Source organism: Gasterosteus aculeatus, chromosome 1, assembly GCF_964276395.1.
Source record: "Gasterosteus aculeatus chromosome 1, fGasAcu3.hap1.1, whole genome shotgun sequence".
NCBI classification, from domain to species: domain Eukaryota; kingdom Metazoa; phylum Chordata; class Actinopteri; order Perciformes; family Gasterosteidae; genus Gasterosteus; species Gasterosteus aculeatus.
The window spans coordinates 16,965,196-16,992,403 of NC_135688.1; the positions used below are offsets into that span (position 1 = coordinate 16,965,196).

The window sequence follows — 27,208 nt, forward strand, 5'->3', positions numbered from 1 at the left end:
TCCCCGTTTCTCCCGCTGAAGGGGACAAAATACAAAAGTCCTGCTTCTCTGATCGTTTACTTACGTGATCGGGCTTCCGCTCGCTCCCGGGCAGCGCGGTGCGTACAGACATGTTTGGTCCCTGAGTGCCCTTCTTCTTCTTCTTCCGAGAGGAAAACAAAAAAAATGTGGGCTCCGGGTTGGTGTTCAAGCCGGGATAAAAAATACCCCCAGATTAGACTGGCCGTCAGTCACGGGAAGAACAAAAAAAAAAAACACAGCCTCACTTCTCAACGGATCCTCATTGTCACGGTCCGTGAAGGCAGCACCGATCACACAGACGGTTACATCCACTTTAAATTGATGCGTACAAAACAAATATACATAAAAAGAAACTACATCCACGTCGTGCCTCTCTGGTGTTGTTGTTGTTACCAACCAAAAATCATCCGAAGAAAACAAAAAAATAACAGCCCAGACTCCCCCTCCCTCCCCACTTAGCCGCTCACTTTCCCCCGACCCTCCCCAGACGCTCGCGCACCATGTCGCTGGACTCCCGGTGGACGTCGGTTTACGTTGAGCTGCATCGGTGTTATGTTGAGAAAATATGAAAAAGAACCAGCGTCGAGGCGACCGACGGGGGTTTAAAAGCCAACCCGAAACGAGTCAATGCGAGGGGGGAGTTTCTGTCTTTCTGTTAGCGAGCTAATGTGATTGTTCTGGGGGACATTTGTCGGAACGGCGAATTCCACCGAAATAAGTAGCCACGGACACGGAGGTCGCGTGAGCCCGCATTGCAGGACCCGAGATACGTTCAGAGGCGTTGGTAAAACGGAAAAAAAGAACGGCAATTTTGGTTGAATTAGAGAAAGCAGCGGATGTGCCTCTCAGCCCGGTCCGCCCTCAACTCGTCTCATTCGGTTTGGTTCCTGCTGCTTTCGCGGTGAATGAGAAGCGTCCGGAGCGCAATACGTCCCCCGGAAACATTAGGCAGCTTTTTTTTGTGAAGAAGACGTGATAAAACGGGATCCCTCCCTTCGCCTTCCGACAAAAAAACAGTGACAAGAGAAAGCGTGAGGGAGAGTGACGTCACCAGTGAGATGAGGCCTTCGAGTACTCCTCAAGGAATCAGTCCGTCCGACTTTCATAAAAAGTCGCAACAGCAATTCCTTGTGATTTGTAATCATTAAACAATTGACTGAAGGACGACGTTTGACAAAAAGTACATTTTTTCCACAGTTTTAAATGCACGTAGATAACAATGAAATGGTGCCTGTTATTTTCATGATAAAATCTCTTAAATGTATTCCTTGGCAAACAAACTCCCCTTTCTTTCTTCTGATGGATCATTATAGCCCCCTAGTGGCTAAAACTATTTTTATTTATTTATTATTCTTTCACTCACTTTATTGTAATTACCGACTCCTGTTACCTAAAATTCTTTCATGAGACAAACTATGTCTGTTTAATTATGGTGATGATTATTATATCGTTGCTATTATTATTTTTTCGCTTCTTTCTTATTATGTTCATTGTCCTGCACCATGAATACATCATTATTGGCCAATAAGTCGGTTTCATTTCAACGGCTCCTCCAACAGACACAGAGAAATGTGTCTATCTGCCTTTAGCTCATGACCGATGTCTGCTTCAGGATTATCATTAAACACATTAAAGATAAGTCAACTGACTACTAACAAGAGTAATGAAGCAGCAGGCCTAAATACCACGGTAGAAAGCAGAAATGCAGCAGTGAAAAACTGAAATCTAAAATATATTCCACCTTTGGAATTAAAACAGCAAACCTGCGTGGTGACTTATAAAAACTAGATCTCTTGAAGCTGAGGCTGATCTCTAACCTGCATGTTTTTACATGAACACAAGACGCTCTCTAACATCTTATTCAAAAGATCCTTTAATTGCACAGAAGCCAAAAAAGTTAAATGTTATAAATATCAACTCCGATTGTAAACATATGTCAAGTTCAGTTTAAGTAAAATGTGAATCTCTTTCAGCCTCATGTCTTTGGATTGGATTGTAAATTCTGCAGAATCAAGGAGATTCCTGAAACCAGAGAAACCACAACTCTCAAATCCAATACTGCCATTCTTTTCATCCACAGCTAGGTCATCTGTCCTTCCACTTCTCATAACACAGAGAGAAAGAGAGAGAGGACCCTTGAAACGTATCAGCATACTTAACATTTCAGGAATTCACACCTTTAAGAAAGCAAACTTATAGAATTTGTTGATGAATGAATTAGAATTTTTACCTGGACCGATCTGGACCGGTTGGAGCGAACCCAGGGCCTCATCTTTTTCTCCTGACGCCTACTTCCTTGTCCGAGACTGAGACCTTCAGTGAGCCGAAACAACCTTCAGACGGAAAGGCTGGATCCTGAACTAGCAGCTTCACTGTCATCCCTCTGGAGAACACAGGCAGAGGAGATGTTTACCAGGAGGGCAGAGAGCTGCTGCTAAGAGAATCGATACTGGAAAAGAACAAGCCGAGCAGCAGTCCATATTTCCATGGATTACACAGCCGGTTCTGAAAACTGTGTCGCTGCAGCATCATCAGCTTTGCTGTCCGGTCAGCTGTGCATAAACCAATTAGAGGGGAAAGAAAAAAACAATGGATTTGAATTCATCAATACATCTAATGGAGGATAGGAGAGGAAGGGCGTCGGGTATTGCTGTTTCTGTTGCTTTCTACATTTGGGTGTAGGGTGTGTGTGTGTGTGTGTGTGTGTGTGTGTGTGTGTGTGTGTGTGTGTGTGTGTGTGTGTGTGTGTGTGTGTTCGTGCATGCGTGCGTGTGTGAGCAGCAGCTAGTGATTAGTACTGATCCTGAGCACGTCAGCAGGGATTGATCCAGCTGGTAGCTCATGCTGACCTCGAGGACATCACCACACTAACAAACACATGTTTGTGTACTTTGATACCTGGGAAGTCCCTCATTGACTCAATGTATCTCAGAGATCACATATTGCCCACTAAATCTCGGTTTCTCGTGATGAACCTACTGTATTCAGTCTGTGCGCTGCGGGTTTTTTTTGTCTCATCTCAATGCTCGTCCGACCCTTTGATTCTGTCATCGTTCCAAGAAAAGCTTTTTCATGACTTCCTCTGCAACAGACAGTCGCACCTCACTCGGCATCCTCTGCTTTTTCAGCATTTAGCGAAACCACCCCGCAACAAAACACAGCTTTGTCGTCAGTGGTAAGTTTTGATTTAAAAGAGAATAAATAAGGAAACTTTATACTTTCTGAATATATGCTCACGGATGAACAGCCTCAGAGGCCTTCGAGACGAACAGCCGATAATAGTGAATTCATAAATGTTTCTTTCACGTATATAAAGTAAATTTGTCTCACTGGTTCACATTTGTTTTTCAGCTGTAGCGACCATGCTGGTAGCCTTCACCTTGGCCTCCCTGAGCCTCTCTGTCTGGGCGTCTGACCTCTGCCCCCCAATCTGCCAATGCCTCCACAATTTCACCACTGTTGTGTGCCAGGACAAAGGACTCGAGCGGATCCCCGAGCTGCCGCAGGGCACAGAGCGGCTGTACGTGCCATACAATGCGATAGAGGAAATACCGCGGCAGGGGCTGGAGGAGCTGAAGGTATGAAACACACAGCGGCCTGGAAACTGTGCTTGCTGTGTGGTGCTTTTTATTATGTTTGTTTATTTTATTTAAAAGGGACCATGTACAGTTCAAACATTAATGTCCCCATTTGACGCATTGTATCAGATTATAGCTTTAGCTCATTCGCATCTGTAGTCCCTTGGCAGGTCATAACAAGGTTAACGCAATAACAAACAGTACCGGGTGAACAACATAATACTAAATTCTAAGCTGTGAAAGGAAGAGTAGTAGTATCACATTAAAAGTCAGTAGTAAAGACCATAATATTTGTGCAGTGTTGAGCAGCTTTTGACAGATTTTTTAAACATTTAAAATGCCGATAGAGCTGCAGTGTTCCACTGATTTGTGGCTTTTACAGAAAAAGATGATTGCCAGAATACAGAAAAGTAAGCAGCGCTGTACTTGTTAAGAGTCCCGCAGTAGTAAAGTTTCAGGTGTCTGTCCACTGTTGATTTCCTGCCGCAAGACTGACATCTATTGAACATCTAACAAACCATTCTGTTGGTTTCACATGTTGGTCTCACAGCAGACGGAGAAAGTTCGAGACTAGTTAACAAAAAGAAAATATATTTTTGGCAGAGAGCAGTAAATATTGAACTTTTGGAGGTTGGAGGTTCGTCAGATGGATAAAAATAAAAGCACTAAATGAATGTTTTGTCGAGGTGGATGTCTAAAATGGGTCCGATTTTGACACCAGAACTTTATAATGCAAAACAATTTGTTAGCTTGCTTTGCGGGTCTTCTGCCCCTCAAGTGACCTGAAACAATAAAGATGTTCAAGAGATAATAAAACATTTGGGAGAATATAAAAAGAAGATGAAGCTACAGACAATTGCCTGTTAGCTGAGCTTAGCATAAAGACCAGAGTGTGAAGAAGAAACGAGCAATGTTAACAAAATCCACCTGCCAGCAAATCCTAATCTCAATAATTAATGCCTAATATATTATTTATGAAATGAGCACAAATTATTGTCTGACTATTTATACAAGTTGGCCGACAACTAACAGAGACTCCAGGAAGTGACCTCATTTCCGTGTTGTGGGCTAATCTCTTGTGAAACAGATTTACCCACCTCGGCCACCAGGAAACATCCAGCTGATGTAATATCCGGCACTAATAATATGAAGTTTATTTCTATATTTGAAAAGACTTGTACATGACCGATCAGTCTTCTCTCCTTCCTGTATGTTCCTTAGGTCCTGGACCTGACTAAGAATCAGCTGACTGCCTTCCTATCCCTCAACCCAGTTTGGCCAAATATGGCAAAGTTGTTGAAGCTCTTCCTACGCGACAATGACCTGAGGTCTCCACACCCTGGTCAGTTTCTAAACTGCCCCGCTCTCACCATACTCGACCTGAGTGAGAACCAGATTGAACATCTGCCGACTGGATGCCTCCGCGGATTAGCTAATCTGAAGACGTTGTTCTTGAACTTTAACCAAATTCAAACGTTACAGGTTGGTTTATTGGAAGGGGCCTTCGCCCTGACTGAACTCAACCTTAGCCACAACAATATAGGAAACATAGAGGAAGGTGTGTTCAGGAACTCCATTGCGTTGGAGAAACTCGTTCTATCCAGGAATAGAATCACAAGCGTGGGCGAGGCCAGCTTCAGAGGAGCGACGGGTCTCCAGCAGCTTGACCTGAGTGGGAACTTGCTGGCCGCTGTTCCGGCTGAGGCATTGAGGGGTGTGGACGGGCTCAGGTATCTGCATCTACAGATGAACAGCCTCACAGACCTTCAAGACGATTGCTTCTTCACATTGGGCAGATTGGTTCATCTAGACTTGAGCAACAACAAGCTGACCAGTCTGTCAGAGGGGTCACTGAGAGGCCTGACTGCGCTGAGTGAACTGGACCTCAATTCTAACCGCATAGATTTCCTACCTGCGAAGGTCTTCAAGGACCTGACCAACCTCACGTTGCTTGATTTGTACAGCAACCAACTGACAACTCTTCCTTCGGACGTGTTTAGCAGCTTGAACAACCTGCAGGACCTGCAGCTGGACTGCAATCAGATCTCCGACATACCAGTAGGGGTGTTTGATTCCCTTCTAGGACTCAATGAGCTACAGCTGTCGAACAACCGGATCCCGAATCTCCAACCGGCTCTGTTCAACGAGCTGAAGTCACTGCAGAACCTGAACTTGGAACACAACGCTCTTAGTCACCTTCCCAACGGCCTTTTCCACAAGCTGAGGGCCCTCAAAGAGCTCCACCTCAATGACAACCACATCAGGTCCATAGATGCCTCAATCTTCCACCGTTTGGTGAAATTATTTTTGCTGAACCTCTCTCGCAACAATCTCACCTTTCTACACCCGGACCAGTTCAGAGACCTCACAGGTTTGAAAGAGCTTAGACTAAATGAAAACCACATAGCCAACCTCCATCCTACAGGCCTGTTCCGGATCCTGACAAATCTTAGCACACTGGACCTGGACAATAATCAGATCTCAGAGCTGTCTCCCGATGACTTTGTCGGGCAGACGCACCTTAAAGAGCTCAGATTGAGCTCCAATCAACTCCGCAACATACCACCCAACACCTTCGATCCACTCCACTCGCTCCACAAGCTTCAGCTAAAGCACAACAGCCTGACTAGTTTACACCCTCAGCTCTTCGCTGGACTCTCAAAGCTCACAGACCTCAACTTGGAGGGGAACAAGCTGGGTCACCTGCAGCCGGACGCATTCCGAGGACTCACAAAACTCCAGCGATTGAGCTTGAAGAGCAACCAGCTGAGAGCAGTGGAGAACGGGACCTTGGAGCCTTTGGGACAGTTGAGCTCGGTGTATCTGTCAGGTAACCTGTGGGACTGCACCTGTGCACACATCCTCTACATCAGCAGCTGGGTACACACGCACAGAGAGAAGCTCAGGGACCAGCCTGTTTGTTTCGTCTCCTCTTCTTCTTCACACTCAACCGAGGAGCGACCGCTTTCCAAGGCAGCTGTGTCTCCCCGTCAGTTGCACGATGACTGTGTCGCAAATTCAGCAAGCGGCTCTTCGCTTTCGTGCTCACGACTCTTCCTCACAGTCATGGGCCTGCTGTGGCAACTTCTGTGGTTTTGTGTTCTCTGAATGATTCTTCCTGCCTTTGCTTTTCAAGGCTTTTTGCACCCTGACCTCAATATAGCGAGTTTGACTATGTTTGAATACATTCAGTATTTAAATGATTCTGCAGAGGTGTCAATGATTTAATTGACAAAGGATGAGGATAATAGATTAAATGTGGATGTTAGCAGACGTGATTTTGGTAAAACAAATAAGTGGTGCAGTTCCAACTTGTAAAGTGGTATAAAGCCTCAACATAAGACAACATGGACAGTTTCGTAATTCACTTCACCTCTTTGTACAGCTTGTGATCCTGCACACTGTGATTAAATGAGATTTTAAACGTGTCGTTCTGTTTGTGTCTGCATTGTATTTTGATGGTTTATTTATGAAAGAATGAACAAATGTGATCAAAATTGGAAGCATGGCTGGGAACATCTGGAAGAATGCAACAACTTCTCTCATTCTGGTAGATTTATTTGTCATCAAGTATCAGCGCTGCGTTTGGCAGGAGCAGTTGTCGGCCCGCAGGCCGGAAGAACAACTGACTAACAGGAAGAACATTAGTTTTGTACTTGTTGCTCGATATAGAAGAAAAGATTTCTATTGGCCCTAAACTGGTGTGGCGGATGCGCAGGTCTTTCCGCCGCAATACTAGATCCAATCACATACAATGTTTGGTCATAAATGTAAACATAACGGACAAAGCGTGAGTGTTGAATAGTGCTTGTTGTGTCTCTAGCTCTCATCCTTAGCAGACCTGTGTCTGCCTGGTTGGCACTTTCTGCATTTGCCCTCTGACCTTGAACTCCTCAACCAGGACAAGATAGTGACTTCCTAAATGAGCACTGGGAAAAACGTTTTTGATTATCAATTTGCCAAAAACTCAATAAAAGAAAACCCTCAAAAATTCACATTCCAATGTTTATCAGATTTAGAGAAGTTACAGATACAAAATAACTCATCAGAACTTCCAATGCAAACAAGGCAACTCACTTGGATTTCATTAGATTATTCAATCGGTAGGTTAAACCTTTACAAACACCAGTCTTATAACTTAGTGTTTTTCAAAAATCCTGAAAAAAAGCTGCATACAACAAAATAAGTCAGCCACACTTTAGATTTTACACACAGATCATTGACTGATGAAACTGCTTAGTTTAATCGTGCCTGGTTTGTTAATAATACCTTTGGTAAAAGTTGGGGAAAGTAATGAAACCGCCGTAAACCTTTAAATCGCTCAGTGGTCACTGAGTCATGAACTTCAATTAAATGGGCCGTGAAAAACTTAGAAACAATAAATTGATGAGGCTAAGTAGTAACGAGCATCACATCCAACCGCCTGCCTTCTGAGCCACACGCTGGAACAGTTACGAGCCGACAGAAATGATGAACCTACAGTTCTTTGACATCTCACAGCAGATTCTGCCTAAAAAAAACATTTGGATGAAGAACCATAAGGCTGTCTTTACCAAGTGAAGGCAAATTAAATGATCTGTTGAGCTATTCAAGGACAATATGAGATTTTGTCTGCACTTTGTTTTGATGATCTGTTGCCCTTCTACATTAAAACAAAACAGATAATCAACAACGATCACATCAGAAGTGACTTGACAAAGTGCTGCAAAATTCAGGATGAAAACAGATCATCAACAGCGACCTTATTGCTCAAAAACAAGTTAACGGCATGGTAACATTCATCACGTAATTGAATTACTTAATGGTTAATTTTCTTGTGCTTTCTTCACACCTCATCTGAATTCATTTTCATTGACACATTGATCCAAGAAGTTGTCACAAAGTCAGATACCTGTTGGATTACAACATGTGTAGAAAGTCTCCTGAAAAAGTATTCATGTGAATGGAATTATTCCTGCACCTACACAGATGTTGCATTGGCTCAGAACGCCACCTGTCATTTAGTAGCACTTTGGTTATCCAAGCAGACGCACTCATTTAGCTCACCACAAGTCAGGTAGGCGCCTTTAATGTCGAACATAACGATGCCCACTACAACTCTTAAAGCCTGTCTCGTTATCAACTAAATGGTTGTTAATTCAGGGCAAACATCTAAAGCCCAGAATCTGGTCTCTGAGCGCCGCATTACCCACACAGACTCCTTCACTCCAGCCGTTGGTCCACTTCTACGAAGCCCTCGCAGGAAGCACCCGGACCTCGTCCATCGCTGTCTGCTCCAGCAGCTCCCCTGAGTGTCACAGAGCGGAAACTAGATTGTCACTGAAGCCTCCGGCATAATTAGTCCGTGACGTTGCCCAACTCGACTTGAGGAGCACTTTTCAAACTTTCCCCTCCCGGCCTGGTGAAGCCTATGCTAACCGGTTCAGACGTAGAAACACTTGTGGTCCTTCAGGTTCCTCAGGTAGGAGAAGCTCTTCCCGCACTTGTCGCACATGTACGGCTTCTCCCCGGTGTGGATCTGCTGGTGGGCTTTCAGGCTGTTGCCCTGGTTGAAGCTGCGGCCGCAGGTGTCGCAGCAGAAGGGTTTCTCGCCCGAGTGGATGCGCTGGTGTCGGTTCAGGTTCCCCGTGTTGCTGAAACACTTCCCGCACGTGTCGCAGCTGAACGGTTTCTCTCCGGTGTGGACCACCTGTAGGGAGGAAGGTTGGAAGGGAAACTTGATTAGTTCTCACTAGAAACACAGATATTCGAATATCTGGTTGTGCATTAGGCACGTCAATAACAGCAAAAATTAATATAACGAGACATAACTACTTGTATAGGTCATTTATTTAAGTTTAAACATATTTAACAACATATTACCGACACAAAAATAAGTAAATTAACTAATGGCCAGGAACGCAGATCTCTCGCTCGCACACACATACAGAGCGTACGTGTGTGCGAGCGAGAGATCTGCGTTCTCTTTCTCTAATCTATAAATTTTCACTATATATATATATATATATATATATATATATTCAAATATAGAATATTCGTTGACAGACCCAGTTCTCACGGCAATAGGCTCTCATACTAAAGTGTTTTGTATTTACATTGTTGCTCCTTGAGTCAAAATTCCGTAAGTTCATATAAATCTTGAGTCACACCATTCATAGATTTGTGCAAACAACAACATCCCTGTATGTATTTTTTTAATTCAGGTCTTTTAAGTGAAATTGTTGTTGTTCTTTTGTACACACTCACATTCATACTTTGGTTTACAAATCAGCATTATGATGCATCTATTTCAGCACCCTCTGATCCATTCATAGACATTAAATCAGAGCTATTATTTCTGCTATATACCGCCTTAGTGAACCAGAATAATAATAATAACACATCATTCTGCCGAAACCTCTCCGTGTGTGTTCTGCTCCTTTAAGTGTTCCAATTAAGATTCACATTACTCTCCAAACGTGATAGAAATGTGACAGAAATAAGTGCTATGAATCTCTGTCAAATCACCCGCCCACAAGGACGTGCACGTCTGTATGGGTCTGAGAAAATTCCTCAATCATAAAAAGGTTACTGAATAGTAAGAAGAAGAATTTCACTCCGCAGAGCTTCAGTTCCTGTTGTCAGGTCAGTGTAGCACGACAAATTATCATCTAGAGCGGATCTGTACTGTGACAAACACCAGCAGGGAATAGTTTGATGCTACATGAAGTCCAACAACAAATAACTTAACCATTAATTAAAAAGCTCCTTTGATAAAAGGTTTTTCAAAATAAATGTGTGCCTAAAGCGTTAAAAACACTACTACAAACCAACCTGATGCGACTTGAGGCTGCTGTTCTGCGTGAACGTGCGCCCACAGATGTGGCAGGAGAAGGGCTTCTCCCCGCTGTGCGTCTTCAGGTGGATCTTCAGGTAGCTGGACGACTTGAAGCTCTTCCCACACAGCCCGCAGCTGTGTGGCCGGTCCACCGTGTGGTGCTGCTGGTGCGAGCGCAGGTCCGTGATGGAGCCGAGCCGCCGGCCACAGAGGACACACGCGCACGGGATGGATGTCACGTGCGTCAGCAGGTGTTTGCGCAACGAGCTGACGCAGGCCACCGCGGCGCCGCACGCCACGCACGCTGCACATGCCAGCTCCTTCCTCTCGCCCGAGTGCATCTTCTGGTGCGTCTTCAGGGCGCTCTTCTGGATGAAACGCTTGCCGCACGTGTCGCAGCTGAAGGGCCGCTCGCCGGTGTGGATCCGCTGGTGGCCCTTCAGGGTGTCCGCCTGGTTGAAGCTCTTCCCGCACGTCTCGCACCGGAACGGCTTCTCGCCCGTGTGGATGCGCAGGTGGCGCTGCAGGTTTCCCTGTATGGTGAAGCTCTTGTTGCAGTACTGGCAGTTGTAGGCCCGCTCTCCGGTGTGCACCATCTGGTGCATCTTCAGCCCGTGGGCTCGGTAGAAGCTCTTTCCGCACTGCTCGCAGCCGAACGGGCGGACCTCCGCGTGGAGCCGCTGGTGGTTCCTCAGCAGCTGTTTCAGCGTGAAACCTTTGCCACAAACATCGCAGGTGTGTGGCCTCTCGCCTGCGCATGGGAGCAAGGAGTCATGTGAGCTTAACAGGTTGCATGTAAATATTCACAGGGAAATTAATCAAATAAAGAAAAAGAGGAGCTTTGGCTAATTGTTTAGGGTTTTGAGGCTCATAACCCGCCTTTGATATACCAACTGTGCACTACATTATTTCCCATTGGAGTTCCATTCATCTGAAGGCCAGAAACGGACCAAATGAATGCCAACGTGCCCCATGTGCTTCTTGCAGAGTCCTTGTGTTTCCACACTCACCCGTGTGAAGCAGCTTGTGCGCGTTGAGGCTTCGCTGGAAGGAGAAGCCTCTGCCGCACTGGGAGCAGTGGAAGGGCTTCTCGGCGTTGGCCCCGTGGACGGCCTGGTGGGCCTTGAGCTGCAGCAGCTTGGTGAAGGTTTTGCGGCAGTGTTTGCAGCTCAGAGGGCCCGGACTCTCTCTCTTCGCTCTGCCCCGCCGGGACTTTGGGGGCTTTGCGGCGCGCTTGGGCCTGGCGGTGAATCCCGGGTCGCCGTCATCCGGATCTTCTGGCTCAAACTAAACAGAAGAACAAAATGCACTGATTGTTTGGTCATTTGCCCTTTTCAAAAAACACTAAATGAATTGGGTTACACGTGCAATCAACCTGGTAGTCTGGGTCGTCATCGTCGTCCCGGCCTGGATCGTCTTTGTACGGACACGAGTCGGAGGACGCCTGGTCAGCGAGCGCCTCCAGGCCTTCCTGCTTTATTACCACAGGCTGGACACAGTCCTGAAGGGATGCGGACATATTAAAATCAACACAGCGGTGGTGGACTAAGCATCATAATTAAAAAGTATTAACGTGTGTAGAGTGTGGAAGAGAACAAACAGGTAGTTAAAAAGAAAGACTCAATTTTAAGTCCAGCAAAAGACCTCAGCAAAGGATGTCAGTGACTCTGCGGATGGGGGGGGGACCTACGGTCCGCTGACCATCGTCGTCTACACAGAAGAAGACAGGATTTCACCTCATTACGTCTGTTTCTCCACAGGCGGACTATCGGCGATCTCATCACTGCAGCATCTCCACACGCGGCATCTGTTGAAATTCAAAAAGCCGTTTGTCAGTATATAATTGTGGCAATTCGTGCTTCCTCAAGCAGAGTACAGTGTAGACCATGGGGAAGCGTGGAGGGAGCAGCGAGGGGGGAGAAACACCACACTGCTGTGTCTCACGTCTTTTAAGAACTCTTTAGCAGAAAACTGCTCATCACCAACTCAAACGACAAAAAAGAATGATTGAGACGAGTTGCTGTCAAAGGCCAGTGTGTCATTGCTCCATGGATATGTGGAAACTCAAACCCATCATTCTAAGCAACAAATAGCTTCCTACAAAGCTAAGTGGCAATTAAAAACCCTTGCACGTCAAATCTACAGGTCTATTTTTTATAATTCATTTAGGGTTGTAAGATTTAGAAACCAAAGATATTGTTTTATTGTTCCTCATATTCGTACACTGGTGGACGGATTCAAATATTTCCTTTGAGTAAAAGTAGCCAGTGTGCAGTAATACTGCTACATAAAAAACCCTGAGGTCATTTATTTAATTTCTGAAAAGTACTTACTATGCAAAATTGTTAACTTCAGAATAAAAAAAGGCTTCTTCTGTCAATGGAGTTCAGGGTTTCCATTACATACTCTCTCACACACACACACACACACACACGCACGCACGCACACGCGCACACACGCACACGCGCACCCCTCCCTGCCCCCCGAAGCCAAATACCAATGGGAAACACTTTTCACGTTTGTGGTGTTGATTCTAAATATATTGTACAATTACATTGATATTGATTTTCTTAGGTGTCTAATATTCATCAGTACATTGCTTTGCTTCTGGACTGTAATACCCGGAGTAAGAATAAATGTTCTTTTAGTATCATTGCTTGTCGTGACATATTATATGGAAAAAGGATGACCTCATCACCTCTGGAGCTATTCCTTGTTGATTGCCGGCTATGCGCAGTCACTCCTCCTCTTCTGGTTGTTGCTCGGCCGCCCACTTTCTCTCCGTCGCGGCCCTCTGCCTCCTCCTCTGCCTCCTCCTCTGCCTCCTCCTCTGCCTCCTCCTCTGCCTCCTCCTCTGCCTCCTCCTCTGCCTCCTCCTCTGCCTCCTCCTCTGCCTCCTCCAGGCCTCCGGTGCCTTCAAGCACCATCTTCAGCTGCGTCTCTGCTGCCTCCAGTCTCCTCCTCAGGTCCTCAACCTCTGCAACGCCCTGCGTCAGCTACAGAGAACAAAACGGGACAAATTGAGAATGCGGCGATCATGTTGTTCTCTGTTGTTGTTAAAAATGTTACAATAAATGTTCTGGAGCCGGCTGAAGTGTCTTCAACCAGATATGTCATATTGTTAGAACATCACAGTGCAACTTCAATGACTGCCAGTAAAGTCTGTTCCCTCTCTTGGTGATTAATATATATTTAAGATGAAGAAATTGCATTGAGAGTACTATTAGAACATCAAAAGCTAAAACACAAATGCCCCAAATTTGCTCGTTACAGCTTCTCAAATATTATAGTTTACATAAGCGTCACACACATTTGTCTATCGTTAACAAATGCTGCTGAGCAGGAGAAATAAATGTGAAACGTTTAGCTGCAGGCCACCCATGTACAGACAAGCTTGCATTTCTAACAATGTGCGTAAGAAACTAAGTAGAAATTAACTTCAGCATCAGCAAAACATGTTGGAACTTCTTCATCCCCTCATTGTATCAATAGATGATTTATTTTCCCATGGTTACCTAAGCACAGATTAACCAACAGGTACAGTGAGTCAACGTACTTCTAACTGCTGCAGAGAGGAACACTCGAGAAAAAGCTGGCAGATCTTCTCCACAGCTTCTTGAGCCAGAGACGTCATAAAGACGCTGAACTGGATCACCTGATGGGAGCAACACACCTCAGCTCATCATGTGACACATATTAGAAGGATATGATGAAATGATGGCAGGACATTGAGCAATATCACTATTTCATCTTATTCCTGTTTTCTTACTAGGACATCCATTAGGACCTATTTGCTTCTACATATAAGTAGTTGTCAAAATAGGTATTTAAAAAAACATCATGTAAAAAAAAAAAAATAATACTACACAAAACTGATCAAATAGTCATATTATATATATATATCTCATTGATATATTAAACGGTTAAAATATACTTAGGCAAAGTTTAACATTGAGTACTTAAGTAAAGTGCTATTAGTACCATTTGTTATACTCAAAGCGCCAAAGGTAAAAGTACGAAACACTTTTGCAGTATTATGCAGCCTGTCCCGTTTCAGTCTGTTATATTCTGATATATATACTGAAAACGTACAGCATTTTAATGTTGTAGCTGATGGAAGTGGAGCTAAAATTGACTATTTAATGTGCTAGTTGGATAGCTTTATCCATAAAAATGCATCATAGCTGAAGTCGATCAAGGGTGAACAAATCAACATATTGAATTGTATAATTAAGGAACCTTTCACATAATTTATAAGAAATTCCTTTTGCTTATTCAGGCTGAGCTGCATGCCAGTGGAGGAAAGTACCTCACTCTTTACTTACCATTCATTTGATGGTTTACCTTACTTTGCAAAACCCATATAAATAAAACTGAATATAATCAGAGAAATTAATAAAAACTTAAGTCTAGGCTCAACACTGTTTGTACTAACTTAGTTGTGTTTCTCATTGACTGATTTCATAAAGTAATGTTGTCTGTACATTGTGTCCACGCTTCTTTGTCAGGTTTCTGTTTAATGGTAAACAAAGAAGAGCGTAACACCATAAACTCATTAAAAAGCTTTCGGTGAACAGTGTTTACGGTGAGATGTTACTGTTTTTTTTACTGTACAGCTTGTTAGCTCTTAGCTACGCATAGTGACACGTTGTTAATAGCGCTGTTATTAGCATTAGGCTAACAGCGTGTGAGCAGGTTCATTTCAGTATTGTTTAGTTTGGATGTTTTTGTAGTTTCTTAGTAAAAGACCGGGACGTGGAGAGGAAAGTGTAACGCAGTAAACCTCTCTCGCTCAAATTAAACATTTGTTTAACTGTATTTAAGGTGTCTGCAGCAGTTATTAGCTGCAGGGTCATCATACACCCAACACAACAATTAGCATCACCAGCTTCACCTTTAAAATGACTATACTCGAATAACGTTAACGTTAGTACTACATGCATTATTCTGAACTGTGCTGTTCTACATAATGAGTAGGTGTATTTATATAGTATACATAGTTTTATTCATTGATTTTGCAGGGACAATGCACACTAATCAACAGCTGTACTGTAAGTGAGCCAGATGTTTGATGCTAGTAATAACATTTTGAAATGGGACCTTTACTTTAACAGTTATTTCTACATTGAGTGATGAAAATACTTTTGACATAATCCACATTGATCAAACATTTAACTTCATTTTATCGACATGGCTGCTTTTCAGTTACACACCCTTCACCGTTGTCCTTATCGCCACAGTTAGCTATAATTGTTAATTAACAATCGATAACTCGGGTAGCAGAGTGAAACCTGTAGCTGTAGACATACAGCACATAGAGAGGCCTGCTGGCCCACACGACACGGCGAACACCCTTCATTTACCCGGCTGTTGTTTAGCGTCGTGTCACTATTTAGTCGACTGCGCACTGAACTCGAAATAGCAGTGCTGGGGGCGACTGGTTATTCAAGTTTAGTCGCTGAAAGCTAACTAATGTTAAAGCATCTAGCTAGCTCTTCTATTTCTATGTTCAGCTGGCTGTATAGACGCCAGAGGAGGAGGAAGCCCCGACGTACTCTCCTTGTAACGCTGACCCCCCCCCCCCCCACACACACACACTGTTTCACGTACCTTGTCCTCCGGGGACCGGTGTGTGTTGTCGGTCGAACATGACAGGATTTCTGACTGTGTTGAAGCAGAACCGCCGAGAACTTTGGTCATTTCTGTCACCGTCGTGCTCACCATGATCTCCAAAATGGAGCCGACCTGCACCTTCAAATCAGACATTCTGACGATGAAGTTAGTGCGCTATGAATTTTATTTCAGTGCTCGAGTTTTTTAGTACTAAAACAAATTGCATTAACTGCGGGCAATATTGTGGTTAAGTTTAAAAAAAAAACTCGTGTCGCTCACGACATAGACATAGACGCCGCATTGGCCGCTACCGCCTATAGGCACTGACGAGAAATGCAGCCGCCATCTTGGAACGGTCCTCCGCTCCGCTCAGTGTAATCTGTTTGCAGGTGCAATCAGCTGTGAGCGCATTCAATTAATCATACCTCACTGAATACCCAACTGATTTTCACGTGGGGTTCAGCTGCAAAGGTCATACATGCAGCTATGACACAGGGCACATAGTTCGGCGTGTTTTAATATTCATTGTGGACTTAACAGTAATGTTATATTCTGATATATGATGTGATGTAGACTATGATAGGTATTTTGCATAATTTTGATAGAGAAGCAGAAACAGATAGTAGTAAAGTCAGACATTTAATACGTTAAAAAACAATATAGAATTAGAAATAAAATTAATTGAATATTTGCAAGCACACAAATAACGCCGGGTGTTTGCACCAAAGAGGGTCTAACACACACACACACACACACACACACACACACACACACACACACACACACACACACACACACACACACACACACACACACACACACACACACACAGACCTAATAGCCTACTTTTTGGAGGTGAACCGGGAAGCTGAAGACTGATGGAATAACACCATCTCGGAGTCGGACAATCTGACCCGTCTTATCAAAATCACTCTGCTTGAAGTGTTTACAGCAAAGCACTGATGAATCACTTGCTGTAAATCCATCTCTCCTCAAAGCCACTTCCCACTTCTTCCTCACATGTTTGTCCTTTGGAAACCTTCAAAATGAAAACGGAAGATTTGGGAGAGTCTACACAAAAACATTTCACAAAGAAGTTGAAGCTTATTTTCTTTCTTCACATTTCTTATAACCTTTATTAAACAAAACTCCTATGTTGATGATGAACCAAAGTTGCTGAAATTGTAAATAAGCTTGTTTGCAAACCATTCCAAGGTCAGATGTTCTGTTGCCTTTATTTTAAGTGGGATGGGTATGAGATACGAGAGGTATCTTACTTTTGTTGAATTACATGTGAATAATACACTGTGTTGGGCAAGTTGCTTTCACATTGAACTCAGCTAAGCTATCAGTTACTCTGCCATGAATAAAGCTTCACTACACAAAAGCTACTACACAGTGAAATGCAGCAAGCTAAGGATCACAAACACAGCAGTAGGCTAGTTCACTACATAGCAAGCTACTTTAAGATGCGTTAATTCCACATGACAAGAAAGTTGTGTGGCCAATGTTATACCAGTAATATGTTATATTTCTACAATAACATTATTGTGTCCGTTTGAATCTAAGTGTTATGGAATATGACTTATCAAGTCTCAGTTCATAATCAGGTGAAAAACAGCCGGCGAAGTAAACATAGCCAAGCTAGCTGACTGAGATTTTACTACAGTAAGATACTTGCTCCTTCTCTACTCTATGGTAATATTCTTTTCACAAAACCAACAAATATGACGGTAATATTAAATCTTACTTGTGAAAGGTTATCCCCCGAGCCCTGCTGGCGATGGTCCGCCGATTAGCGCAGAAATAAGCAGCACAGTGCTGTGGCATCCTGTATCTTCTGCTGCTACGCAACTACGAGTACGACCGCTCCAAGATGGCGGCCGTATTTTTCGCGACCAGAAGCCAACGCGGCGTCTATGTATATTATGTCTATGGCTCACGACACGGATGTTCTTCTTCCGAGTTCATATCCTTCAAAATAAGAGTACGCCGATTTACTTCGGTATCATTTGCAGTTTCAGTGAACTCGAAATAACTGAGAACTACAGCTGGCAAATAAAGTATTGAGGTAAAAAGTACAATATTTGTTTACGTGTCATGAGGTGTACAATCATTGCTCCAAGCAACATATTTCAACATATTTTTTCTTTTAAAATAAGAAGAAACCATACCAGAAAAACTGAATTGATAGAGAGAATTTTAGTTTCATTTAAACTTTTTTACTGTGCTTAGTCAAATTGAACGTATCATGAAATATACTATATACTATACTACTATACTATACTTATATAAATATACTTATACTAGACTTATATAAATATACAATGCTGAAGGAAAATAATCATATCATTTGAATTCATCCTCTACTTAAGCGTAGAATTTTTAAGATAACACACCCTCTGCATCTTTAGTCAAGGTCACTTCCATGTGTACAATTGCACATTGCAGGGTTTTTCACAGACGGTCTGAGGTGCCAGAAACCATTTTGTAGGTACAAAATGACCAAATTGCTTAAGTAATCCTTTAGGATTAAATTGGGGAGGTAAGAATTAAAGAAAACTCCCTGCTTGCATGTCATTATCTGCTCGGCCACTTTTCGGTTGTTTCTCAGGCGCAGCGGTGTCTCTTGAGAAGCCTGGAATCTGAAAACCCGAGTCCGCAGAGGCCACATGAATACGGCCTCTCTCCCGTGTGGACCTGCATGTGAAACTTGACGTGCCCAAGCTGCCTGAACCTCGCCTGGCAGACCTCGCACTCGTAGGGCTTCTCCCCCGTGTGGACCCGCAGGTGCCTCAGGTAGTTTGTGTAAATCCGGAACGCTTTCCCACAGTGCTCGCACCCGTGCGGCTTCTCCCCGGAGTGCTGCAGCTTGTGCGACTTGAGGGCCTGGCGGATGATGAACCGCTTCCCGCACACTTCGCAGCCGAACGGACGCTCCCCCGAGTGGATCCGCCGGTGGTAGTCGTACGTGGCTTTGTAGAAGAAGCACTTGCCGCACGCCTCGCAGCTGTACTGCGTCCGCCCCTCGTGGATGAGCTCGTGTTTCCTCAGCGAGGCCGCCGCGTCGAAGCCCTTGCCGCAGATCCGGCAGCTGAACGGCGTCATGTCCACCGTGGTTTTGTCCCGCCGGAAGATGACGCGCCGGTTTCCTCGGATTTGCCTTCGGACCACTTGGCCTCGACTCTCGTCGTGGGCGACTTTCTGGTGCCTCTGCAGCTGGCTGTTGTAGAGGAACGTCTTGCCACACACGTCGCACATGAAGGACTTGGCGGCGCCGTGAAGGAGCATGTGCGCCTTCAGCTTGTTCTGGACGAAGCTCTCCCCGCACACGTCGCACTTGAAGGGTTTCTCGCCAGTGTGGATGCGCATGTGCCTCTTCAGGTTGTGCTGCAGGGTGAAGCCCGCTCCGCACGTCTCGCACGTGAACGCTTTTCCCCGGTGGACGGACTGGTGCGTCCGGAGCGACCTCCTCCTGCTGAAGGCTTTGCCGCACAGCGCACACTCGTAAGGGTTCTCCCCCGTGTGGACGCTCCTGTGGCACTGCAGCGTGAACGCGTAGCGGAAACTCTCCCCGCACTCGGCGCACTTGTGCGGGCGCTCGGCGGTGTGCACGACCTGGTGGGCCCCCAGCGCGTGTTTGGTTTTGAAGGCCTTCCCGCAGGCGGCGCACGCGAAGGACCGGACGTCCGTGTGGACCAGCTGGTGCGTCTTCAGGTGCATCTTGGTTTTGAACGTCTTGTCACAGAGGCGGCAGCAGAAGGCGGCGTACTTCCTCTCCTCGTGGCGCAGCAGGTGGTGCTCGAGGGTCGCCGCGCTCCGGAACTTTCGGGGACACTGGTCGCAGGAGAAGGGCCTCTGCTCCCGGTGAGTGTTGCCGTGCTTCGTCAAATGGAGCCGCCGGTTGAAGCTCTTGTGGCAGACTCCGCACACGAAAGACTCCGCTTTCCTCTCGGCCGCCACCTCCGTTGCGTTCCGGCTGTCAGGGTCGCTGGATCCTGCCGCGTGTGTTGCGATGTAATCATCTGCATTTTCTAGACAGGAGAAAAATAAAAAAGAGAAAAAAATGTTCTTTCTTCCCATGTATTAATGTGTATTACTTCCACGTGAATGAGTTTAGAATCTCACCTGGTCGAGCTTCAGAGTTCACCTCCTCGGTTTGCTGTCCAACATCTGAACAAGAAGGGATTGGTTAACTATACAAACGCACAGTCAACAGTAAAACCACTAAATAATAATGAAGCTGTCTGAGACGAACTCTCTTTTAAATCCATATACAACGTGAGCCTCCAATAGGGTTTATATTTTGTAGTGTTATTTTTTCCCTTACCAGCATTGTGTCCATCCTCCAGCTCAGCAGCGGCCGCTGTTTCTGTGACTCCCTCCGCCAATTTATCCGCCTTTCTCTTCAACGTCCCGAACGGCTTCAAGGTGTAGATCAAGCCGGTCTGCTCGAACAGGACGGGGCAGCCGCTGAGGACGTTTTCCCTCCACATTCTGGCATTTTCAAAGCTTTCGGTCATGACCTTCAGCTCGCTCTCCAGCCGGCCCGCCTCGGCCTTCAGACTCCTGATTATGTTTTGCATCGTTGAGGACAGCTGAGAGGAAATGGCGTTGATTTTTCTCGCTGCCTCCCGTGCCAAAATGTCCACAATGCTGTCAAAATCTGTCTGAGGATTATAAATACGGTTTGCATTAAATAATTCATCGATGTGAAATGTATTCATGGATGCACACAAGCTGATAGAACCTACATTTACATGTTTCTACGAATGGTTTAGAACTGTGTCAGAAAACACAAATCACATTGTGCAGAGATAATCCTAAGAGTTTCAACTGATGACATTTATACAAAATAATTATGTTAAAACAACAGTCAACCCAACCAGAAGCCATGGATATTATAAAACGTTAACTAGGGCAGTGGTCCCCAACCACCGGGCCACAGAAAGCCTATATATTTTTTTCTGAAAAATGTTTTATTATGAAAATTGACCGGATTTTCTCCTAATTATGTGCGCTCGTCCCTCTGACATATTCCCCACGCGTCACCAGGCGTTTTTCTTCACGTTTACACGGTAGTTTCGCCCACCAGCGAACACAGAGCGCGCGACTACTACACCCACCCCCTCCGTCGGACCTTATCGACCGGTCCGCGAATTATTGTCTGACATGAAAACGGTCTGTGAGGTAAAAAAGGTTGGAGACCATTGAACTAGGGTAACGTTAGATATCCAGTACGGGTTATTTTGCGCAGTGAACCCGCAGTTTATGTGTAACAATCAAAACAATAATTGATAATTAAAAAAATGTCTACTGGAGCAGGCTCCTATTATACAACTCATAGAAAATATAAACTTTGTTTGCCCCTCGGAACTTGACTTTTATGTTTAAAATGACTTCGCCTTCTTTGTTACGCTACGTGATTTCCTTCCGTCGGGTCAATCTCCGCGCGTTGACGGTTTCTGACCGCTGTTTGTAAGCTAGCATGCATCACGGTGATAGTACACGTCGACTCACTTCACGTCTCATGTTTGGCAGCGTAGTTATTTTTTCTTCTTTGGCATTTCGGATTTCAACAGCGCTCTTGATGACTGTCTCGATGATGGACTTAGTTTCTAAATAAAACACTAACCTTTCGGTCATTTTCACCTACAGAGCTAACAGCCGACTCAAAAACAACAATGACGACACTCCACAGCGCCGTATATACCGGAAATGAAAGCGGCTCAACATTTATATTTCAAAATAAAACTCTTGAAAGTTCGATGCATTGTTTTTTATTGCAACGACAAGAAAATAGAATGCCATTATACACAGGACTTTACTATTTAAAGCATTTTCTTTCAACATAATTACATTTGAATGGCCTTTCATTGAATATTACAAATCAACAAAACATAAATTAATGAAGACAAAATCCATTTACTTAAATAAAAAAGGGGGAAAAGGAAAATTTTCAGCTGCCGGAAATAAAGTCATGAAACATTTATATCATCTCACCTCGAAATTTGTTTCACATGGTTGTTTTCTATATAATAAAATAGTTTAACAGAAGTATCTGTTTTTAACAGCTGTGGTTATTGAAATAAAGAAAAAAATATGTCACAATGCTGCTAACATACATTGTCCAACCACCAAATAAGGGTAGCGCTACACTTACTTCAATTACTGTTTTATTACTATGGATTATTCCCTAGCAAGATTAATGAAAAATAACAGATACCAAAGCATTGAAATAACAGCCCTAAACAAAAGCTATTCGGTTGTGAGCACAAACCAACGTCCCTTTGCCCCTGTGAAAATATTACAGGCAAGAAAATAAACACCGTCGGTTAATAAATAACATGTTCATTTTGTGAATTGTACCAGGTCTCAACTACAGATTATTAAGATTAAACTAAAAGCCACAGCGCCACACAAGCAATTATTTCACTTTCCCTTAATGCACCAAGCTGCCGCGGCATCCCCGCCGCCTACGGCCCGTCGCAGCTGTGCTTCTTTAGCTGCCTCGAGTCCGAGAAACCCCGGGAACACTGCTGGCACGAGTACAGCTTCTCCCCCGTGTGGATCTGCATGTGCGACTTCAGCTGGTTTGACTGGTGGAACTTCCTGTGGCAGTACAAGCACTCAAACTGCTTCTCGCCTGTGTGGATGCGCACGTGCCTGTAGAAGTTCCCGTCCGTTCGGAAGGCCTTGCCGCACTGGTCGCACTTGTACGGCTTCTCTCCCGTGTGGATGCGTTCGTGCTGCTTCAGGCTGCCGGCGTGGAAGAACCTCTTGCCGCACACGTCGCACACAAAGGGCTTCTCCCCCGCGTGGCTGCGCTGGTGGTAGCCGAACGAGTACTTGTTGTGGAACGACTTCCCGCAGATGCCGCAGTTGAACTCCTTGTGCTCGCTGTGGCCCCTCTCGTGGAGCTTGAGGGAGCATGCGGCGCTGAAGCCCCTCAGGCAGATCTTGCAGCTGAACGGCTTCACCAGCGACTTGTTCCTCTTCCTGGTCTGAAAGAGGCGCTGCGTGCCGTCCGTCCCATCGTCGTTCCGGTCCGCGTGCACATACTTCTGGTGGATCAGCAGCCGGCAGTTAAAGAGGAAGGTCTTCCCGCACAGGTCGCACATGAAGGGCTTCCTGGCGCCGTGGATGAGCATGTGGGACTTCAGCTTGGTGTTGTCCGAGAAGCTCTTGCCGCACTCCTGGCAGGCGAAGGGCTTCTCGCCCGTGTGGATGCGCAGGTGACGCTTGAGGTTGTTGTTCAGGCTGAAGCGGGCGCCGCAGATGTGACAGGTGAACGGTTTCTCCCCCGTGTGCACCACGCTGTGCCTCTTCAGAGCCGTGCCGGTCCTGTACGACCGGTTGCACACGGCGCACGTGAACGGCGTGATGCCCGTGTGCTTCCTCTTGTGCACGGTCAGAGAGTGGGCGTACTTGAACGTCTCTTCGCACATGCCGCACTTGTACTTCTTGGATTTGGAGTGGACGATCTGGTGGAAGCGCAGCGTGTCCTTGCTCTTGAACTCCTTGCCGCACGTGGCGCAGCTGAACGGCCGCTCTTCCGAGTGCACGGCCATGTGGCACCTCAGCTGGACGGACGTCCTGCAGGTCTTGTCGCAGAGCTGGCACTGGAACATCTGCTTCCATTTCTCGTGGCGCAGGAGGTGGTTTTCCAGGGAGCGCTCGATCCGGAACGTCTTGCCGCACTGGTCGCAGGCGAACGGCTTTGGCGGCTTGGCCCGCTGGTGGCGCTTGAGGTGGTTCTGAAGCGACTGCTCCTTCCGGAAAGACCTCTTGCACTGGGGACACGGGAAGGGAAGCGGCGCTTTGCTCGCCTCGTGGCGCGGGAGGTGGTTTTCCAGGGATTTCTTCTCCAGAAAACTTCGGCCGCACTTGTCACAAGGGAAAGGCTTCTTGTGGACCTTCGTGTGTTTCTTCAGATCGCCCTTCCAGTGGAAGGTGGCGTCGCAGTGCTCGCAGGAGAATCGCTTCGCTGTCTGCGAGTCCTTTCTGTTCGGCCTCCTTCCCGGCACGCCACCTGTCTGGACTGGTTTGTCTTTAGCGATGTCAGTGGAAGCTGGAAAATAAGTCCATTGTTTGATCATGTTATTTTTTTTAAAGAAGATTGTATCCTCTACCTATTCAAGTTCCTTCCAGAACTCAAATGTTGTGGAAGCAACTGTCTGAAATCGCATCTCACCATCATCAATTTTAAAAGTTGTTCTCCTGGTCCTCCTCGGTCTCCCTGAAGGTGCCTCTTCTACAGATTTCTGTGATGAATGAGAAAATATTGGTTCCATTAAATAATGTGCAAAAGATTTGCTCACACTACCTATTTATTTAGAAATATGACATAACTAGTTTTTTGGGCAGTCATCCTGTTTGCCCTTGAAATACACACCTACGCCAGCGGGGGAAAGGTTCCCGACCGCGATGCAGCCGGAGTACACAGACGTAGAACGTTGATCGTTCATCTATGACAAAGACGGCACAGAAACGCCCAACCTTTACCTGTGCCGAGTCACCGCCGCTGGAGTCCGGACTCGGGCCACCTAGAGGCGTCCACTCAGACACGGGGGACTGGGCGTCGACTTGGCCGACACCCACCAGCGGCTCCTCCGGAGCGGGGCCCTCGTTGGCGTCAAACGCCGCCGGGGCCGTCCCTGGTCCAGCTGTGCAGTCGGGGGCGGCTTCAGGGCTCCCCGTAGTCACCGGGTGAGGCGCGGATTCCTTCGCATCGTCCAGAGGGGCGGCAGGGCAAGTGGGGACTGACAACAGCGGCGCTCCTGGGTTGTGTCATAGACAGAGAGGGGCCGAATATGAAATCAAAGTATCAACCCAGTGTCGTGCTGATATCATTTGTGGTGATAACCTTCTGAAATGTGGAGTTCAATTACATTTCAATATTATTGTAAACTCAAAGTTTTTAAGTTTGGGGCTTTGGGACAACATTCGAAATCTGACTTTGTAACCGCACTCATAACATAATTGTTAGTGCCACATATAGTTTAAAAAAACTTCGTGGCCCCCTCAGCTCATAATTCATGTTTTTTAATTATTACCTGAACTCAATGTAACTGAATGACGAGCCACGTGACCGACACAGTGATCGACGGGGCACTGACCGATCAGCGAGCAGCCCTGCACCGCGACGTGAGTCGGGCCCCCCTGCGTCTTGTTGCCGCCGTCCCCGATGCTCTTCAGCTCCTTCTCCAGCTGCTCCATCTCCCGGCCGAGCTGGCCCACTCTGGCTTCCAGCTCCTGCTCCAGCTGCCCGGCTTTCCTCTGCAGCACGTCCTCCAGCTGCTCCACCTTGGCCCGCAGAGCCTCGTTCTCCTCGAACAGCTCCGCGAACGCTTTGCGGATCTGAGCCACCAGGCACTTTTCTATCTCCCGGATGTCGCCCAACGTCGCCTCTTCCCACGCCGCGTTTGGCGCTTCTTTCGCCCAGAAAGCCCTGAAGACGGAAACGGTCGCCTGGATGGCGACTTCCACAACGGACGCCACTTCGCTGCCGAACCTCGCCTCCATGTTGCTTCGGTCGGACGCTGAGCTCAACTCGCCGTGTCCGCCGGTTCGAGGCGCATTTATTTGTTTGCAGTAAATAGTAACTTCAGCAAGTAAGTTGTACTTGGAGCATGACGCCCGCCTTTCTTCCGTGTAAACGATACGCTCACATTAGTGTTCTACATGGCGGACTGTGCGTCACTAAACTAGTTCCGTACTGCACATCCGCTTCCGGTGTCATGCCTTTCAAAACAAAGGCGGACAGATGAGAACAATGAGGACAAACAATGGAAGAAGGATTCACTTCACTTATGTAAAAGATCAAATAATGCAGTGTAAAACACTGTTTGAAATATCATTACTACTACATTCAGAATTCCTCTTAATTAAATGTATTGGCATCAGAATATGCAAAAAAGTACGCAAAGTAAAAGTACTAATGATGCAGAAGCGCACATATATTACAGAATTAGTGATGTATTGTGTACTTCAATATTACATATGTTAAAGATGGGACACATTTTAATTGAGTTGTATACAACTGGTAAGCCTAAGCCTTTTCATTATAATTGCTAAACAAATTGTATGTTGTTTGAATAATCTGAACTGGCGTGTATTAACTGATGTTAGATAAATGAGCTTGAGAGAAAGGTATATATCCCTCCAAAATATGGTAGTGTAGAAGCAGAAAGTAGCATGAATTATATGTATTTGTACATATATCAGCAGCTTAAATGTGAATTATGTAAAACACCAAAAAAGTCTACGACACTCGGGTAAATGCAAAAAAAAATGAATAAAATCTACTTTCTAGACCAGCAAAAAATATGGACTCGCTGACTAAGAAGTGTGCTATATTTTAAGGTAACTTTGACCCCCTTCAAGACCCTCAGATCTCACTTATCTGCTTCACAAAAACACACAAACACCGACCGGAACTTTTTAATATCACAATCTGTATTAATCATTTCAAAGAACGGCGGTACAGAGCAAATGATTTCCAGTTGGTTGTGATCATTTTACACACTATCATCAGTTCATTCACTCGCCCTCGACTCGCTTTGGTGCCCCTGGTCTGTGACACTGATTGCATAGTGGAGGGATGGGACGTGAAAGACATGCACAGCAGTACCACACTAAGAGACTGTCATTCATGCAACCTCTATGTCCAGTTGTGTGTGTGAAGGAGGTGTTTTCCACCCGGTCCATCAACAAATCTCACTTCATAACATGAAAAGAAAAGTATTCCCATTAATAAACCTATTCCTCTGCTGCTTTTTTTTTTTTTTTTTTTTACAGAAAATACTCATTCCATACATTTACACATCATCAGGCTGCTGTGGGCAGGCATACTGACAGAGAAACGGGCTGAGGCAGATAGACAGTGGTGCTCTGGGGTCCTGGGATGAGGGAGATCCAATCATTTTTTAAATTGATTGTCCTCAGAAACATAAAAATGAAATAATAACTATACTCACTTAAGCTCGATTGTGGGCACTGTAGTCGGAGCACCGTTGACAAGTATTGAGTATGTTATAAATTCCAGGCAGTTTGTGACGAGTGACGAATGAGGAGCGCAATGGGAGCCGGTTGTAAAGAGAAGACGGGGTATTTCAAAGCATCGATACATATGTGTAAACGTGATGGTCGATTTTACCAACTGTTCTTTAAAAAACGT

The 27,208-nt window shown here is 45.5% G+C and overlaps 4 protein-coding genes across 10 annotated transcripts in view; 1 reads left to right on the plus strand and 3 right to left on the minus strand.

The window, feature by feature from the left end:
• The window catches only part of mark4b (MAP/microtubule affinity-regulating kinase 4b), a 48,272-nt gene extending 45,879 nt beyond the window's left edge, over nt 1–2,393 (minus strand). For 3 of the 6 annotated variants that reach the window (XM_078108329.1, XM_040192631.2, XM_078108403.1), the window contains exon 1: nt 2,252–2,393. In XM_078108329.1, the coding sequence (XP_077964455.1) occupies nt 2,252–2,293 (42 nt within the window). In that variant the 5' untranslated portion in view covers nt 2,294–2,393. Of the gene's footprint in view, nt 1–64; nt 1,114–2,251 lie in introns of those variants that run through there. The other 3 variants (XM_078108482.1, XM_078108289.1, XM_040192564.2) reach the window with 1 other exon arrangement.
• A 333-nt stretch (nt 2,394–2,726) lies between these two features.
• LOC120829165 (uncharacterized) lies at nt 2,727–7,028 on the plus strand. The gene is made up of 3 exons (XM_040193092.2): nt 2,727–3,196; nt 3,373–3,599; nt 4,821–7,028. The coding sequence occupies exons 2-3, from the start codon at nt 3,384–3,386 to the stop codon at nt 6,705–6,707; spliced, it is 2,103 nt and encodes a 700-aa protein (XP_040049026.2). The 5' UTR covers nt 2,727–3,196; nt 3,373–3,383; the 3' UTR covers nt 6,708–7,028.
• A 562-nt stretch (nt 7,029–7,590) lies between these two features.
• LOC120829533 (uncharacterized) lies at nt 7,591–19,785 on the minus strand. Of its 2 annotated transcripts, XM_078108573.1 has the most exons (11): nt 17,780–19,785; nt 16,876–17,068; nt 16,027–16,167; nt 13,973–14,071; nt 13,115–13,412; nt 12,153–12,223; nt 11,792–11,917; nt 11,427–11,703; nt 10,413–11,167; nt 9,018–9,288; nt 7,591–8,886 (listed from the first exon to the last, which is right to left on the minus strand). In XM_078108573.1, exons 1-10 carry the CDS (start codon nt 17,857–17,859, stop codon nt 9,022–9,024), a joined length of 2,307 nt encoding a protein of 768 aa, XP_077964699.1. In that variant the 5' UTR covers nt 17,860–19,785; the 3' UTR covers nt 7,591–8,886; nt 9,018–9,021. The 2 variants fall into 2 exon arrangements, with proteins under 2 accessions (XP_077964699.1, XP_077964663.1); XM_078108537.1 differs by having other exon boundaries at nt 7,591–9,288.
• LOC120829278 (uncharacterized) lies at nt 18,213–26,797 on the minus strand. Its single transcript, XM_078090055.1, has 8 exons — nt 25,086–26,797; nt 24,535–24,809; nt 24,224–24,293; nt 22,509–24,100; nt 21,665–21,763; nt 20,360–20,699; nt 20,158–20,202; nt 18,213–20,063 (listed from the first exon to the last, which is right to left on the minus strand). The coding sequence occupies exons 1-8, from the start codon at nt 25,552–25,554 to the stop codon at nt 18,640–18,642; spliced, it is 4,314 nt and encodes a 1,437-aa protein (XP_077946181.1). The 5' UTR covers nt 25,555–26,797; the 3' UTR covers nt 18,213–18,639.
• Between the last annotated feature and the right edge of the window lie 411 nt (nt 26,798–27,208).

What these genes read in the sequence shown, in the direction of transcription:
- LOC120829165 (XM_040193092.2), top strand. Translation starts at nt 3,384, where the DNA reads ATGCTGGTAGCCTTCACCTTGGCCTCCCTGAGCCTCTCTGTCTGGGCG. An exon ending in AGGGGCTGGAGGAGCTGAAG is followed by an intron (nt 3,600 to 4,820) that starts GTATGAAACACA and finishes TATGTTCCTTAG; the next exon opens with GTCCTGGACCTGACTAAGAA.
- LOC120829533 (XM_078108573.1), bottom strand. Translation starts at nt 17,859, where the DNA reads ATGCCACAGCACTGTGCTGCTTATTTCTGCGCTAATCGGCGGACCATC. An exon ending in TCCCGGTTCACCTCCAAAAA is followed by an intron (nt 16,168 to 16,875) that starts GTAGGCTATTAG and finishes TCTGATTTGAAG; the next exon opens with GTGCAGGTCGGCTCCATTTT. An exon ending in ATGACGACCCAGACTACCAG is followed by an intron (nt 11,704 to 11,791) that starts GTTGATTGCACG and finishes TCTTCTGTTTAG; the next exon opens with TTTGAGCCAGAAGATCCGGA.
- LOC120829278 (XM_078090055.1), bottom strand. Translation starts at nt 25,554, where the DNA reads ATGGAGGCGAGGTTCGGCAGCGAAGTGGCGTCCGTTGTGGAAGTCGCC. An exon ending in TAGGTGAAAATGACCGAAAG is followed by an intron (nt 20,700 to 21,664) that starts GTTAGTGTTTTA and finishes TATAATCCTCAG; the next exon opens with ACAGATTTTGACAGCATTGT. An exon ending in GGAGGATGGACACAATGCTG is followed by an intron (nt 20,203 to 20,359) that starts GTAAGGGAAAAA and finishes CTTCTTGTTCAG; the next exon opens with ATGTTGGACAGCAAACCGAG.